General features: G+C 50.4%; 1 protein-coding gene across 5 annotated transcripts in view; it reads right to left on the bottom strand.

Annotated features, from left to right (window-relative positions):
• Positions 1 to 2,173: 2,173 nt before the first annotated feature.
• LOC140201675 (uncharacterized) overlaps positions 2,174 to 17,157 on the bottom strand; it is a 64,607-nt gene continuing 49,623 nt past the window's right edge. For all 5 annotated transcript variants that reach the window (XM_072266161.1, XM_072266163.1, XM_072266166.1 and 2 more), the window contains 3 exons: positions 11,508 to 11,585; positions 9,127 to 9,231; positions 2,174 to 2,568 (listed from right to left, as the gene is read on the bottom strand). In XM_072266161.1, coding sequence (XP_072122262.1) covers positions 2,549 to 2,568; positions 9,127 to 9,231; positions 11,508 to 11,585 — 203 coding nt within the window. In that variant the 3' untranslated portion in view covers positions 2,174 to 2,548. The remainder of the gene's footprint in view (positions 2,569 to 9,126; positions 9,232 to 11,507; positions 11,586 to 17,157) is intronic.

Genomic DNA, 17,157 nt, shown 5'->3' with positions numbered 1-17,157 from the left:
TGACCAGCATCGACATCCTCCTTTAACTGTTTCTCATTTTTACAGATGGGGGTAGTAAACATTCCTTTAACAGTGAGCTTATGTTTCCCTAGCTCCATCAGCACTCGCTTCGTTGGGGTTAGTGTAAAGTCTGTTTTTATTTACACGTTTTGTGAACAGACATTTGGGGATGGCTGTGACATCCGGCCCAGTGTCCATTTTGCAAATGAACAGCAGCCTTGTCTACTTGAATCTGGATCCCCAAGGAAAGCTCTCTCTTTGTCTGAATCATGGTCTTCTTTGGCCTCCTGAATGTTTTTGAGTGACATTGGCTTTTATGATGGCCAACTCTATTGCATTGGTGGCATTTCACTTCTTTTCCTGGACAGAGCTCTTTGATGTGAAATGGAAAATTGCTGCATCTTCTGCAGTTGGACATTTTACCTGCTCTTTATTTTGCCTGTCTGTTGTTTGAACTGAGTTGTACTGTCTCCTCTTTCTGTAATCTTTCTGACTGTACCTTGTTTGTACTTTGCTTTTTGTATAGCTTCTAGCTTTACCTCAGTATCATTTTCATGCTTGAGTTCTGCCTACTGCTGACAAGCATTCTCACTCTGACTGACCATAGTAATTGCTTTCTCTAATGTGAGATTTGCCTGCTACTGAAGTTCCTCTGGCAATTTGGTGTCTAGCCTGACAACAATCCTGTCTGTAAGGTGCTCAACTCTCAGCTTTCCCTTTGCACAGCTGTCTGACAGCAAACAATGCTGTGTTGAAATCATTTACACTTTCATCCGAATCCTGTCTTCTGGAGTTGAACTTTGCCCTCTGCCCTCTCATATTTCACATTTCTGTTTCCTGTGAAATATTCTTTGAATTTATCCTACACTATTTCGTACTCCTTTTCTGAGCATCTGGGTCCTAATCCATGCATGATGTCATCTGCCTTGTTACCCATGCAGTATATCAGTGTGCTTACTTGATGCTTTTATGAAGCCTGGTTGAGATTGCTTGCAACCCTAAATCTCTCAAAGCATCTGAGCCATCTCTCAAACCCCAGGATTTGAGAAATCAAATGTCTCGGCGGTGTGGGTGTGGGGGGCAGGTCTTTATTAAGGAAGTAGATGTAGATACTGCAGGTCCCATCAGTCAGGAGGTACAGAAGCCTGAAGTCCCACACCACCAGGTTCAGGAACAGCTATTACCCTCGAACCAACTGGCACAACCCTAATCACTACCTCAGTATAGCAACTTCAAGATGACTTTTCACTCACTACAATGGTATTTGCTTAGTTCTAGTTATCAGAATCAGTTTCATATCACTGGCATACGTCATGAAATCTGATGTTCCGTGGCAGCAGTAGATAATAATAAATAATAATAGATAACAGATTGCAATAGATAATAATAACTATAAGTTACAGTAAGTAGATACAAAAAATTAAATTAATTAAATGGTGCAGAAAGAGAGCAAAAAGAATACTGAGGTAGTGTTCAAAGATGAGAAAATCTGCAAATGCTGGAAATCCAAACCACACACAAAATGCTGGTGAAAATCAGCAGACTGGGCATCATCTATGGAAAAGAGTAAACAGTCAACTTTTCAGACTGAGACTCTCACCAGGCCTGAAACATCAACTGTTTACTCCTTTCCATCAATGCTGCCGAGCTTGCTGAGTTCCTCCTGCATTTTGTGTGTCACTGAGGTAGTGTTCGTAGGTTCATACTCCATTCAGTAATCTGATGGTGGAAAGGAAGAAGCTATTACTGAGATGTTGAATGTTTGTCTTCAGGCTCCTGTACCACCTCCTGGATGTGATCTTTCTTGTAAAGAATTGTGCATCTTATCATTTATTTAAAACTTAGGGATGCAGTGTGGTAACAAGCCCATGCCAACACGTGACCAATTAAACAAGTAACCCATTTGAAACAGGGAGGAAACCAGAGCAGCCAGGGGAAAGCCACACAGTCACTGGGAGAATGCACCAACTCCTTACAGAGGTGGACTTAAACCCGGGTCGCCGGCTCTAAAATAACATTACATTAACTGAGATATTACTGAGCTGCAGCTGTACACTTAATTTATGTTTTCCTTGTGAACATTGACTCCCTGATGTTTTATGCCTGTGATGCAAGTTTTTCCTTGCACCTGAGCACACTTGACAATCAACACACAACTTTCAACTTTAACAGCATTGTTGGCATTTTAATGCATTCTTTTTGTCAACGCCCCATTAAATGGAACTACAACCTTTATGTTGCAATAATTTCCAAGCATCAGATAATCTACAAAATGCAAGAGAAACGAGAATTCACAAGCTTGTCGCCATTGAGCAGTAATTCCGCAGATTCTTGAGGAACGGCCTGTTGACCCATTCCCACCCAAGTTGGCGGTGGGGGTAAGCAGATGCCGAAATCTGACGTAGGCTCTCTGTGGTCCACCCTTTGATCAGGAAGCAGGAGCAATAACATAAATAGAAGAGACAGACCCTGTCACCCCTTCCCCCACAGATGTGGTGGTGGTGAAGGTGGATTCGGGAGGCCCTTCCTGGCAATGGATCCCGCAGGGCTACTCCTTTGGTCCAGGAGCTGCAGAGGGAGAGAGAGTTAGAGGATCAACAGGTGGCAGCTGTTTGAAGATCATGGCCTGGCTCAGGAAAAACTGCTGTCCCGAAGTCAATTCAATCCACTGAGACCCAGTGCAGACTGGGTGTGGTGGGGCGAACATTTCATTGAGCACATTCACTCCAGACATCGTAACAGATAGGATCTTGAGTGGCTACCCATTTCACTCCCACTTCCAATTTCTACACTGACCTCCTCTGCAACCATGACGAAGCCAGATACGGGTTGGAGGAGCAAGACATCATGTTCCACCTGGGTAACCTCCAGCCTGATGACAACACCCCCCTTTGATTTCCAGATTCTGTTTACCCCTCCCACTGCTTCTCTTCCCTTCCCCTGCCCTCAGGAACTGCACATCACCGCCCTCTGGTGTCCCCCATCCTTCCCTTCCTTCCATGGTCCACGATACTCTTCTATCAGATTGCTTCCTGTTCAGCTCTTCGCTTCTTACATCATACCCCCTCCCACACGCACCCATCTTCCTCGTCAACCGGTCTCGCTGTCGCCTGTCAGTTTGTACCTCTCCCCCCAACCTTCTTCCCGCTTGCTTTCCAGTCCTGATAGTCATAGAACAGAAACAAGCCTTTTGGCCCATCTTGTCCATGCTGAAATGTTACTCTGCCTATTCCCAACTACCTGCACCCGGACCATAACCCTCAATATCCCTCCCATCCATGTATCTGTCCAAACGTCAATGGTTCAATTTAATATCAGAGTGTATACAACCTGAAATCCTTACTCTTCACAGACATCCACGAAAGAGAAAAAAGAAACAACCCAAAGAATGAATGGACAGGAAACGTTAGAACCCCAAAGCACCCTCTCCCCTTTCCACAGCAAATGATCAACCCTTTCCCACTTGCTCCGGCAAAAAAACTCCAGCTCTCTCATCACCCTCTGAGTGAAGAAGTTCTCCTTTAGGTTACTCTTAAATATTTTACCTTTCTCCTTTAACCTATGGCCTCTAGTCCTAGTCTCACCCAACTTCAGAGGCAAAAGTCTGCATGCATTTACCCTGTGTATACCCCTCATAATTCTGTATACCCCTATCAAATCTCCCTTTACTAACTCCTGCACTCCAGGCAATAATTCAAACTTTCCCTAATAAAGGGTCTCAGCCCAAATGTCAGCTGTTTATTCCCCTCATAGATGCTGCCTGACCTGCTGAGTTCCTCCAGTATTTTGTGAGTGTTGTTTAACTCCAATCTGTCATGGGCAAGATGAGCCCTCAAGATCAAATGCAGGCAATCTGAAGGGCTACACTCCTCCTCAAATTGAGGGCCTGCCAATCAGAGTGAGAGTACTCACTTTTAGTGCCAACTTCAACCAATCAGAGCAAAGATACTCATTGTCAATACTCCTCCAGCCAATCAGAGCAACTACACTGGCTCTCAATATAACTCCACCCAATCAGAGCTACTGTATCTCAGGGTAGTATATGCTGACATATATGCACTGTGATATCAAAGATACCATGAACTTTTGAGCTTTGTACTCATACTCAATATTACTCCAGCAAATCATATTCACTTTCAATGCAACTCTAGCCAATCAGAGCAACTGTACTGACTCTCAAAGCAACTCCAATCAGTCAGAGCAAACATACTCATTCTCAACCTAACTCTAAGCAATCAGAGTAACCACACACAACTCCAGCCAATTTGATCAGGGGTCCCCAACCTTTTTTGCACCGCGGACTGGTTTAATATTGAGAATATTCTTGCGGACCGGCCAACAGGGGGGTGGGGGGGGAGGTGTTCAAGTTCAACAGCGGGCGTGACAGGGAATGAGGAAAGGTGCAGCTGACTCATATCTTTTCCTTGCAGCCCGGTAGCATGTGCTTTGCAGCCCGGTACCGGTCCGCGGCCCAGTGGTTGGGGGCCACTGAATTAGAGTAATTACAGACAAGATAAAATCTCCAGATGCTGGCAATCCGCGCAATACACACACAAAATGCTGGAGGAACTCAGCAGGCCAGGCAGCATCTATGGAAAAGAGTACAGTTCATGTTTCAGGCTGAGACCTTTCAGCAGGACTGGGGAATAAAAACTGAGGAGTGGATTTAAAAGGTGGGAGAGTGGAGAGAGAAACACCAGGTGACAGGTGAAACCTGAAGGGGGAGGGATGAAGCAAAGAGCTGGGAAGTTGATTGCTGAAAGAGACAGAAGGCCGTGGAAGAAAGAAAAGGGGGAGGAGCACCAGAAGGAGGCGTTGGACAGGCAAGGAGATGAGGTGAGAGAGGGAAAAGGGGATGGGGAAAGATGAAGGGGGGTGGTGGGGGCATTACTGGAAGTTCCCTGGAGTGAAGGAGGCCGAGGGGTGCCCTTATAGAGGTTTATAAAGCCATGAGGGATGTTGATAAGGTGGATGGTTACTGCCTTTTCCCCAGGATAGGGAAGTGTAAGAGGGTGCAGGTTTAAAATGAGATTTAAATGGGACCTGAGGGGAGGTTTTTCCACACGGAGAGTGGTGGATGTATGGAACGAGTTGCCAGAGCAAGTGTAGAGGTGGGTACAATTATCACATTAAAAAGACACTTGGACATATGTGGATAGGAAAGATTTAGGTGATGGGGCAAATGCATGCAAATTTGTCAAACTGAGGTAGGCCAGGAGACATAAGCAGGCCAGAGGGCCTCTTTCTGTACTGGGAAGCTCATGATTTATCCTTGGATTATTTCTAGTAAATCCTCTCTGCACTGTATCCAATGCCTTGACTCCCTGGGAATTGTAAACCAATGAGTCTTTCTTCAGTGGTAGGCAAGAGGGTTATTAGAGACAGGATTTATGAGCTTTTGCAGAACCATAGTCTGAATATGGATTGTGAGGAGCAGGTCATGCCTCACGAGCCTGATTGATATTTTGAGGATGTGATAATGGATATTGATGAAGGTAGAGCTGCAGAAGTGGTGTATATAGATTCTGGTAAGGTGTTTGATAAGGTTCCTCGTAGTAGGCTCATTCAAGAGGCTTGGGGTTCTGTGTTGATTGAAGGCAGAGGATGGTTGTAGAAGGAGCATATTCTGCCTGGAGGCCGGTGGAGTTCCACAGGGATCTGATCTGGGACCCCTGCTCTTTGTGATTTCTATAAATAATTTGGATGAGGAAGTGGAAGGCTGGGTAATTAAAATCGCAGATGACATGAAGGTTGGCGGAGCTGTGGTTGTCGTAGGTTACAGTGGCACAATGAGAAGATGCAGGGCTGGGCTGAGAAGTTGCAGATGGAATTCAACACAGAAAGTGTGAAGTGATTCACTTTGGAAGGTTGAATCTGAAGGCAGAACACAGGATTAATGGTAGGATTCTTAGCAGTGTGGACAGACAGGGCGATCTCTATGGTCCCTGGCTGTAGATCCCTCAAAGTTGCCAAGCAGGTTGACCGGGTTAAGGCAGCATGTGGTGCATTCACCTTTATAAATGGGGATATTGAGATCCAGAGCTGAAAAGTAATGTCACACCTCTGTAAAACCCTGGTTAGATCACACATGGAGTATGCCCACATGCTCAGTTCTGGCTGCTCATTATAAGAATGAGGAAGCTTTAGAAAGAGTGCTTAGGGGATTTATCAAGATGTTGACTGGATTAGACAGCATACTTTATGAAGAAAGGTTAAGTGAACCTCAGGCTCTTCTCACGGAAGCAAAGCAGGAAGAAAGATCACTTGATAGAGGTGTACAAAATGATTACAGTGATAGATCGAGTGTTGAGCTGGAGACTTCTTCCCCAGGGCAGAAATAGCTGTATGAGGGGGAATAATTTAAGCTGATGGGAGGAAAGTAGAAGGATTCTTGGAAGAAGAGGTTTTTTTTACACAGAGAGTAGTTGATGTGTGGAATGCATTACCAGAGGTAGTTGTAGAGGCAGGTTCATTAGGGACATTTAATAGACTTTTAGATAGGCATATGGATGATAGAAAAATGGAAGGCTATGTAAGAGGGAAGGTTTAGACTGATCTTAAAGTAAGTTTAAAAAGTTGGCACAACATTGGGGGCTGATGGCCTGTACTGTGATGTAATGTTCAGTGCTGTGTCTCTGCCTATCTTATTCTCTTTTACAGTATTTATAAAGCTTGGGATCTTTCCAAACCACATCCAGCCAGTTTTGATTAACTTGACACATTTGCCATTTATGTTTGCTCCTCTGCCACATTAGAATCACACCATCTAGACAAGCACATTTAGACAGGCACTTGCACAGCATGGCATAGAGCAATGAGTTGCTAATGAAGAAAAGGAATTGTGTAGATGGGGAGAAAGGCTATCATGGTCATGTTGGGTCGAATGGCCTGCTTCTGCATTCCCTCCGATCATACGCTCCCAGGGTCAGACACAGTATGGAGGGAACCTCACTTTGTGTCTGACCCTGGGAGTGTGTGATGGGACAGTGTGGAGGGAGCTTCACTCTGTGTCTGACCCTGGGAGTGTGTGATGGGATGGTATGGAGGGAGGTTCACTCTGTGTCTGACCCCGGGATTGTGTGATGGGATGGTGTGGAGGGAGCTTCACTTTGTGTCTGACCCTGGGAGTGTGTGATGGGACGGTGTGGAGGAAGGTTCACTCTGTGTCTGACCCCGGGGGTTTGTGATGGGATGGTGTGGAGGAGCTTCATGTTGTTTCTGACCCCAGGAGTGTGTGATGGGATGATGCAGTAGGAGCCTATAACAAGATGGTTCTCACCTAACTGGGGACATCCTGAGCCCACACCTCCTCAATTCCAGCTGGAAACATTCTCATGGTGTTGGTTTCACTCTGATCAGATACACCTTCACACACAGGCAAAAGACAGCAGAGTTCGTCACTGCCACACCAGCAGTGTTCAACAGCTCACTGGAAGTGAGGGCCAGCACCATAGACCCGAATGATCTTACCTTAGAATCCTTGAATTGCTCATCACGGAAACAGGCCCATCAGCCCAACTGATCCACATCCAACCAAGATCCCATTTGCCTGTGTTTGGCCCATATCCTTCTAAACTTTCCTGTCCAACTGTCTTTTAAACATCGTCAGTGTAGAGTACCCGTCACAACAACTTCCCAGCATTTCATTCCATATAGCTACCACCCTCTGGGTGTGAAGAAGTTTCCCCTCAGGTTCCAGTGAAATCTCTCCTCTCACCTCTACTTGATTCCCCAGCGCTGGGGAAAAAGGCTGTATATTCACCCTCTCCTCATGATTTTATACACCTCATTCTCCAACTTTCCAGCAAATGAAGTCCCAATCTGCTCAACCCCTCTCCATAACTCAGTCCTACGAGGCCAGGCAACATCCTCCGAAATCTCCTTTGCTCCGTTGCTATCCTACAGCAAAGTAATCAACACTGAACACGATAGTCCAAGTGCACAAAACAGCAGTGTCTTGTACAACTGCAACATAATGTCCCAACTACAGTACTCAGTGCCCTATCTGATACTGATTAGCTTGCCAAATGCCTTCTTCACCACGCTGTCTACCTGTGTCTCCACTTTCACTGAAGCATGTACTCAGAACAGATAAGGGGCCCAGTGTTTTATTCTACTGCATTCTCATTGAAAGGTTGGTGGGCATTTAGCCCATCCAGACTTCTACTGGCCCTACATTCATCCCCTCATTGACCAACCCATATCTCTCCCTCTTTTGGGAGACGTATGCCCAATAACTCCCAGCTTATTTACCACATTACAAATGGCTTGATTCAAACTCTCCTAAACACTGAGGTGAACCATCCAGATCACACAGAGAGACCAGTGTCATCTCTGAAATGAAATCCCTTTCAAGTCATCTGGGCTTACAGAGACAGGGAGGAGTACAAGAGCTGGAAGGGGTCACGGAGTCAGGGAGGGGTGCAGGGGCTGGAAGGGGTCATGGAGTCAGGGAGGGGTGCGGGGGCCAGAGGTGGGTCATAGAGGCAGGAAGGTGTGCAGGGTCCGGAAAGGGTCACAGAAACAGGGAGTGATGCAGGGGCTGGAAGGGATCACAGAGATTGGGAAGGGGACCCAGAGATAGGGAGGGGTGCAGGACGTTTCATAGAGACGAGTTGGGGTGTAGGGACCAGATGAGTAAAGGAGACAGAGAGAGACAGAGAGGGTATTGAATATTAACAAGCCTAGATAGAGTAGACATGGAGAGGACATTTCAAATAATGGGAGAGTCTAGGACCAGAGGGCACAGACTCGATATTACAGGATGACCCTTTAGAACAGAGCTGAGGAGGAATTTCTTTAGCCAGAGTGTGGTGGGTGAATCTGTGGAATTCATTGTCACAGTCAGCTGTGGAGGACAAGTCATTGGCTAAATTTAAAGCGGAGGTAAATAGTTTCTTGATTAGTAAGGGCTTCAAAAGTTATGGCAAGAAGTCAGAAGGATGGGGTCAGGATGGATACTGAATCAGCCATGATTATATGGCAGAGCATATTCAATGGGCAAAATAGCCAAATTCCACTCCTATGTCTTAACGTCTTATGGGTGTAGGGGTTTACAGAGATGGGGAGAAATGCTTCATTCAGTTGTCGCAAGACTTGCAACAACAGTTCAATCATGGTCCTCACCACTGGGGCATCCTCTTTTCCCCAACAGAGCTGCAGAAGGTTCCGGAACATTCTCGTAATCTCTTCTACTTTCTTCCTCCACCTCTCCAGCCTGGAGCGCCCGTTCTGAAACATACAAAATATGTAAACAGCTTCGTCCCAGTTCAACACATCCAGCATCTCAAACTCACTTGGAGCCAAGCTGGGAAACACTTCCCCGCATCCCTGTATCTCCCTCTGGCTCCAAAACCACTCCCTCTCTATAACCCTCTCCACATCAGGCAAAATTCACTTAAGTATTGCATGGAGACTGGAACTGTGCACGGTGCTCCCGGTGTGGATCTGACCCAGGGATACGGAGACTGGAACTGTGCACGGTGCTCCCGGTGTGGGTCTGACTCAGGGATACGGAGACTGGAACTGTGCACGGTGTTCGTGGTGTGGGTCTGACTCAGGGGTACGGAAACTGGAACTGTGCGCGGTGTTCCTGGTGTGGGTCTGACTCAGGGGTACGGAGACTGGAACTGTGCGCGGTGTTCCTGGTGTGGGTCTGACTCAGGGGTACGGAAACTGGAACTGTGCGCGGTGTTCCTGGTGTGGGTCTGACCCAGGGATACGGAGACTGGAACTGTGCGCGGTGTTCCTGGTGTGGGTCTGACTCAGGGGTACGGAGACTGGAACTGTGCGCGGTGTTCCTGGTGTGGGTCTGACTCAGGGATACGGAGACTGGAACTGTGCACGGTGTTCGTGGTGTGGGTCTGACTCAGGGATACGGAGACTGAAACTGTGCACGGTGTTCCTGGTGTGGGTCTGACTCAGGGATACGGAAACTGGAACTGTGCGCGGTGTTCCTGGTGTGGGTCTGACTCAGGGGTACGGAGACTGGAACTGTGCGCGGTGTTCCTGGTGTGGGTCTGACTCAGGGATACGGAAACTGGAACTGTGCGCGGTGTTCCTGGTGTGGGTCTGACTCAGGGGTACGGAGACTGGAACTGTGCGCGGTGTTCCTGGTGTGGGTCTGACTCAGGGGTACGGAGACTGGAACTGTGCACGGTGCTCCCGGTGTGGGTCTGACCCAGGGATATGGAGATGAGTATTGAGCATAGTGCTCCCGGTGTGGTTGAACACATGGATACCGTTTGGGGAAGTGTGTAGGATCCATGTATGGTTGCACCATGGGGTAGGAGGCCACGGGACACTAACTGACTCAGTCTTATCATCATCAGCATAATGTTCATCCCTTGGCTTCTGAGCTGTTTTGCTGGTGATTCCAGAAATGATAAATCACAGGTCAGGGATGTGACAACCTCTGTTTCATCAATACTCTACAGTACATTGGGTAGTGATGTGTCCATCTTACTGGCTATACACAACACAGGCGTCCATCATCTCCTTCTACACCATCCCATCACACACCCCTGGATCAAACAGAGTGAAGCTCCCTGCACACTGTCCCACAACATGCCCCTGGGTCAAACACAAAATGAAACTCTCTCCACACTGTCCCATCACACACCTCCTGGGTCAAATGTAAAGTGAAACTCTCTCTACACCATCCCATCCAAACCTGCTGGGTCAAACACAGAGTGAGGCTCCCTCCACACCGTCCCATCACACACCCCCGGGTCAAATGTAGAGTGAAACTCCTTCCACTCTGTCCCATCACGCACTCGAGGTGAGACACACAGCAGAACGCCTATAGTCAGGAACCACTATAGGGTTCCTGTACAATTAAGGGTACAATTAAGCTCCCGGTGAGGTCTAACCCCAGCAAATGGGACTGGAACTGTGCATGGTTCTGCTGATGTGCTCTGTCGCAGGGGTTTGAATTCCAGAGCAGATTGGTCAGAACTACAGATTACAGAGGTACAGGGGATGTTTTTAAGCTGCTGAGAGGTGTGAGCATTCTGGTGGGTTTCAGACACAGGGAGGGGTGTAGGGCTGGAACATGGAGGAATGCAGTATTCCCTTATCTTGCTTCAACAGTTTAATCCCGATCCTCAGCAGTTGGATGTCCTTTTTTCCCAACCGGAACCGAAGAATGTTCTGGGACGTTCGCGTAATCCAATCCGCTTGCCTCTTCAGGCTCACCAGCCTGGAGCATCCCTTCCGAAACATTCAGAACGTATCAACAGCTCCGTCCCATTTCAACAACAAACATCCCACACTCACTTGGACCAACTCTGGGAGACAATTCTGCCAATTCCCGTATCTCTGTCTGGCCCCTACACCACCCTCCCCCCTCCATCTGTAACCGCCTATACACCCATCAATATCAACCTCAATATCATGCAAAAACGGGAGGGTGTGCACGGTACTCCCGGTATGGCCTTACACAGGGATACAGATGTGTCGGATCTGTGGGGCAGGGGCCCACACAATAATGTGTGACTCTCACTAACCTTCCTTCAGTGAGTCAGGGTCATCAATGTCATCATAGTATTCATTCCCGAGCTTCAGAGCCGGATCACAGGTGATTCCTAGAATGATAAATCAGACATCAGAGATGTGACAACCTCATCAATTCTCCAGAGAACGTGTGTATGGCATGGCGATGTGTCCTCATCTCACACAATCTCCATCAATCTCCCTCCACATCATCCCATCACACATTCCCAAGGTCAGACACAGAGTGAAGCTCCCTCCACACCGTCCCATCACACACTCCGAGGGTCAGACACAGAGTGAAGCTCCCTCGACACCATCCCATCACACACTCCCGGGATCAGACACAGAGTGAAGCTCCATCCACACTGTCCCATCACACACTCCCAGGGTCAGACACGGAGAGGAGCTGTGCTGACTGAGCTGGGAGAAATCAAAGGAAAACTACTGGATAAAGTGCGTGGAATACTTTGGAGGTGGCTTTAAAAGTCTCTTGGACAACTGAGTGAGTGACGGCGCTGGTGCGGAAGCTCGGTGTGGAGTTTTACTGCCAGTTTGGACTGAGTTTGTTGGCGGCTGCTAACTACGTAGCTCCCAGCTGCGGCCGCTGGCAACTCGCCAGGAAGCTGGTTCGCTCCGAAACCGGAGACGAACGCCGTCGTTCCCCCACTAACATCGGGGCAACGTTCCTCCTCATTATCTTCCTGATTTTCGTCCGGTGCAGGAGCCGGAGCATCTGAAAGGACGTTTCGACCTCTCCCGGCCTGGGTTTCTGCAAGTCCGATGGAGCCTTTCCTGGCGCTGGAATTTCTGGTGCCGAGCCAGCGAGGTACTGTCGACTGCAAACTTTCCCGGCCAGTTATTCGACTTGCTCCAGGACTTCTAACCGGTGCCGCCGTAAAATTCGCGGACTGGAAAGAGCGCCAGCATGCCGGACCGGTCTCCAGAGAGTCGCGGGCCTTCGGGGAGTTACGCAAGGGCGGCTGCCTCCCCGGCCTCGGACAACGCCCTGTTTCGGTCGGTGAAGGTGGAACCTGGGGTGCAATGTATTTTGCGCCCTGGAATGACACTAGAAAAGTGTACGGAGGCAATGGAGGACCTTGTGGGGAAAGGTGGTATTTTGGCCACCGAAAACGAGTTTGGAAAGGCAGTGTTCTATCTGGCGAATGAAGAGTTAGTGCACCGGGCTCTAAGCAGGGGAGTCACGGTAGACAACATCTTTTTACCGATGGAGCTGGTGACGGCCCCCATGCAGCGTATCGTGCTTGGTCATGTCAAGCCTTTCATTCCGAATGAGGACCTGCTTCCCCCACTGGCCCGTTTAGGGCAAGTAAGGTCGGAGATAACTGCCATCTGACACAAATTTAAGAGACGCACCCTCCGCACCGTAATCTCTTTCCGGCGTCAGGTATTCATGCAGCTGGAAAGGGAGGATGACATTGAGGGCCGGTTTACTGCCCGGCATGGGGGTGTGGACTATCAGGTGTATTGGAGCTCCGAGCGCCCACGGTGCCATACGTGCAGGGAGGTGGGGCACCTTCGGAGGAACTGTCCTACCACCCAAAACGCTAGGGAGCCCACTTCGGGCACCAGTGCCCCAGCTACCTCTGGCCCTGATCCTACTCCTGCGCGTGCACCTGCGCCTGCAACTGACCCTGCCCCGGCCCCTCACCCTGCACCTACCTCTGTCCCTACTCCTACAGTTGGGTCGGCCCCTGCTCCTCCCCCTGTGGTTCAGGTGGGGGACGGGGTGGAATCTGTGCGGAGTAAGAAGGCAAAGAAGAAATCCAAACACCTTAAGAAGCCGGCCTCTGAGGCCGCAGAGCTCACGCCCATTTCCCTTGAAGTGGAGCATGGGGCTCAGGGAGGTGCGCAAGCAGACGGGGTGATGGAAACAGAGAGCACCGCCCCATCGGTGAATCCTGCACCTGTGTGCTCCTCAGGCGTGAAGAGGAGAAGGGAATGTTCCCACAAGAGGGCAGGGGATGTAGATGCGGGGGAGTCCCAGGAAGGGGTGGGAATCCGGGCGGATGTTAGTTCCAAACCTGAGTCCCCAGATGTAGCCACCAGTCCTGGGGTAGCTGGTGTGGTTGTGCAGAAAGCTTGTGGTAGCCCTGCTTGCACAAATGAGACAGCCCTGGAGGCCTCCACCTAGCCCAGGACTTACTAGTCAGCGCCTCCCTGGAGGCAAGTGTATCGAATAGTGTAAGAGGAGACGAGACAAAGCTCTCTCACTCTCAGCACCAGGCTGCTTGTGAATCCCTTGGACCAAAGGTGCCAGGTTCCCCTTCATACCTGCCCCCTGGGGAGGACGATATTCTATGCACGTCAACCCCAGTAATTAATGGCTTGCAGGGAGTCCCTGGGGATTGTCCCTCCACTGTCGCAAATGTGGATGAGACTGATGCGACGGTGGAGCGGGCAGGTATGAGTGAGGTACCAGCTGCGCAGTGTGGGTCACAAGCGCAGCCATCTATTGGAGCATGTGGGGAGGACGATGGGGAATCTATCTGCAGTGAAGGATTGGAGGGGGAACTCCTTCGATAGTGAGACGATGGACATCCTCACCCCTCCTGAGAAGTCCCCACTGATACCTGTAGAGGAAATTAAGCATTTCATTTTCACCTCTGAGGGTGCCAAGCACCGGCCTCAACTAGCCTCGCTACGCTGGCCCAGCATGCCGAGGCTGGTGAAGTCCCTGAGAGTCATCCTCAGACAGAAGGGAAAGGGGAAGAGGAATGCGGTGTCGGGGAACGACAGACGGCAACTAAAACCTTTCCCAGATGACCTGGTAAGGGACATCAGAGGGAGAAGCAGCCTCACTCCTACGGGGGATGGTGGGTCACAGGGTGGCGTTGGTACCGCTCGAGCCCGGAAAGCAAATAGTATCCTTGCTTTCTTTCAGGACAGTGTGGTAGAGGGCACCTCCGCTCTCACCGGAATGGGCCAGCTGCTGAGGCCTAGTGTACTCCCGACATGAAGCTTACCATAGCTAGTCTCAATGTAAACGGCAGCAGGGGTCCTCTTCACAGGCACAACAATCAGTCCTCAGGGATGGGCGGTATGCGGTGAGTTTCCTGCAGGAAACTCATACCATCCCTGGGGACGAGTCTGCTTGGCTCCTGGAGTGGCAGGGCGGGGTCTACATGAGCCACCTTAGCTCCAACTCTAGTGGGGTGGCGATCCTGTTGGCCCCGACCTTCCAGCCAGAAATCGAAAAAGTCCAAGACGTTGTGCCCGGCCGTCTGCTCCACCTGGCTGTGCGCCTGGATGGTGTACCATTGCATTTTATCAATGTGTATGCTCCCAGGCGCGGGGTGATGCAGACGCGCCTATTCTGCCAGCTGTCCACCCTGCTGAGGTCCATCGATCCTGGGGACTGCATCATCCTTGGGGGAGACTTCAATTGCACCCTCGAGGCGGAGGACCGCTCGGGCCTCCAACGCGACCCAGCATCGGCAAAAAAGTTAAAGGAGCTAGTCGGCTCCTTTGACTTGGTGGACAGCTGGCAGAATCTTCACCCCGACTCTAGTGCCTTCTCGAGAGGGGGGTTCCAGGATAGACCGCATATATATCTCTCGGGCCTACGTCTCCCGCGTGTCAGCGTCCTCCATGCGGCCAGTGTTGTGCTCGGATCATCACCTTGTTCGGATGGAATTTATTCCACTACACCCTTGGGTGGGATCTGGGTACTGGCATTTTAACAACCGGCTGCTGGAGGACAGCCGATTCCGGGATTCGTTCCGAGCTTTCTGGGTCTCCTGGAAGGAGAGGCGGAGAGATTTCTGCTCCCTACGGCTATGGTGGGATGTGGGCAAAGCCCACATCTGGTTTTTATGTCGGGAGTATACTAGGGGGTCGACAAAGAGGCGGAGCTCTGAGGTTGAGCGGCTTGAGAGAGCGTTGCTTGACCTGGAGTCCCGCCTCGGTCCGACCACTGGAGACCAACAGCTGTGGCAGGAATACCAGGAGAAGAAGGACGCACTAAGGAACCTGCAGCTCCAGCAGTCCCGAAGTGCGTACGTGAGGTCACAGATCCAAATGCTGCAGGATTTGGACCGTGGCTCACCCTTCTTCTACTCGTTGGAGAAGTGGCGGGGAGTTCAAAAGCAGCTAGTGGAGTTGCTGACTGCCGATGGCTCCTCCATCACGGACCCTGATGGAATTAACAACGAAGTCCGTTCATTCTATCGGTCCGTATTCTCGCCTGGTCCGTCAAATGCGGAGGCGTGTAATGAGGTCTGGAAGGATTTGCCTAAGGTCAGCCCAGAGGACGCAGTGTGTCTGGATGCCCCCCTGACTCGGGAGGAGCTGTCCACTGCCCTTCGGCAACTCCGGAGGGGTAGGTCCCCTGGCTTGGATGGACTGAGTGTTGAGTTTTATCAAGCTTTTTGGGATGTCCTGGGGGATGATTACAGCCTTGTCCTAGGGGAGAGCCTAGCCACCGGAGAAATGCCTCTCTCATGGCGAAGAGCTGTTGTGGTCCTACTGCCCAAGAAGGGAGACCTCCGCCTGCTAAAGAACTAGCGGCCGGTCTCCCTCTTGTGCACGGACTACAAGATCTTCGTGCGGGCAATGGCCAACCGTCTGGGTTCAGTAATTGGACAGGTGGTCCATCCTGACCAATCTTATACAGTCCCGGGCCGCTCCATCCAGGACAATGTCCACCTAGTACGGGACTTGATCCACTTACTCCAGGAAATGCTCCAGTGTTTCTTTCTGTTGACCAGGAGAAGGCGTTTGACCGTGCACCCTGCAGGCTTTTGGGCTCGGACCGCACTTTGTGGCCCGAGTTCAGCTCCTGTACTCTGCCACAGAGTGCCTAGTTAAGATTAATGGATCACTGACAGCACCTATTCCCTTCCGAAGAGGAGTGCATCAGGGGTGCCCTATGTCTGGTCAACTGTATGCGATGTGTCGAGCCATTCCTCAGCCTTCTTCGGCGAAGGCTGACAGGTCTGGCTCTGCACGAACCGGACATGGAGGTCGTCCTCTCGGCCTACGCCGATGATGTACTCCTCATGATGACAGACCCCTGTGACCTGTGGAGGATGCGCGAGTGCCAAGATGTTTTCTCGGCGGCATCCTCCGCAAGGATCAACTGGGCGAAATGTTCCGGACTCTTAGTAGGCCAGTGGCAGGTGGACTCCCTGCCGGAGGAGATGAGAGCTTTTGAGTGGAGCACCAGACGCCTTCTCTATCTGGGAGTCTACCTGAGTCCTTCTGGGGAGACCTGGCTGGCGAACTGGCAGGACCTGGAGACAAAGGTCGTGTCCCGGCTGGGGCGCTGGTCAGGCCTTCTCAGGGTGCTTTCCTGTCGAGGCAGGGTGGTGGTCATAAACCAGCTGGTGGCCTCCATGTTGTGGTACCGGATGGTCACCTTGGCCCCCCTCTGCCCCTTTTGTCGCGAGAATGCAGAAGAAGCTAGTGGACTTCTTCTGGGGTAACAGGAAATACTGTGTCTCTGCAGCGGTTCTGAGTCTCCCAGTAGGAGAGGGCAGACAGTCGCTGGTGTGTGTACGCACACGACTGGCGGCTCTCCGCCTTAGGACTCCGCAAAGATTCCTGTACGCCAAGCACCCTCCCAGGTGGCACGTGTTGGCGACTTTCTTCCTCTGGAGGGGCTGCTGTCTTCACGAAGATATGCAGCTACCACCGGTGGGCGTC

Source organism: Mobula birostris, chromosome 8, assembly GCF_030028105.1.
Source record: "Mobula birostris isolate sMobBir1 chromosome 8, sMobBir1.hap1, whole genome shotgun sequence".
Taxonomy (NCBI): Eukaryota; Metazoa; Chordata; class Chondrichthyes; order Myliobatiformes; family Myliobatidae; genus Mobula; species Mobula birostris.
This window is presented reverse-complemented; position numbering and strand designations above follow the sequence as displayed.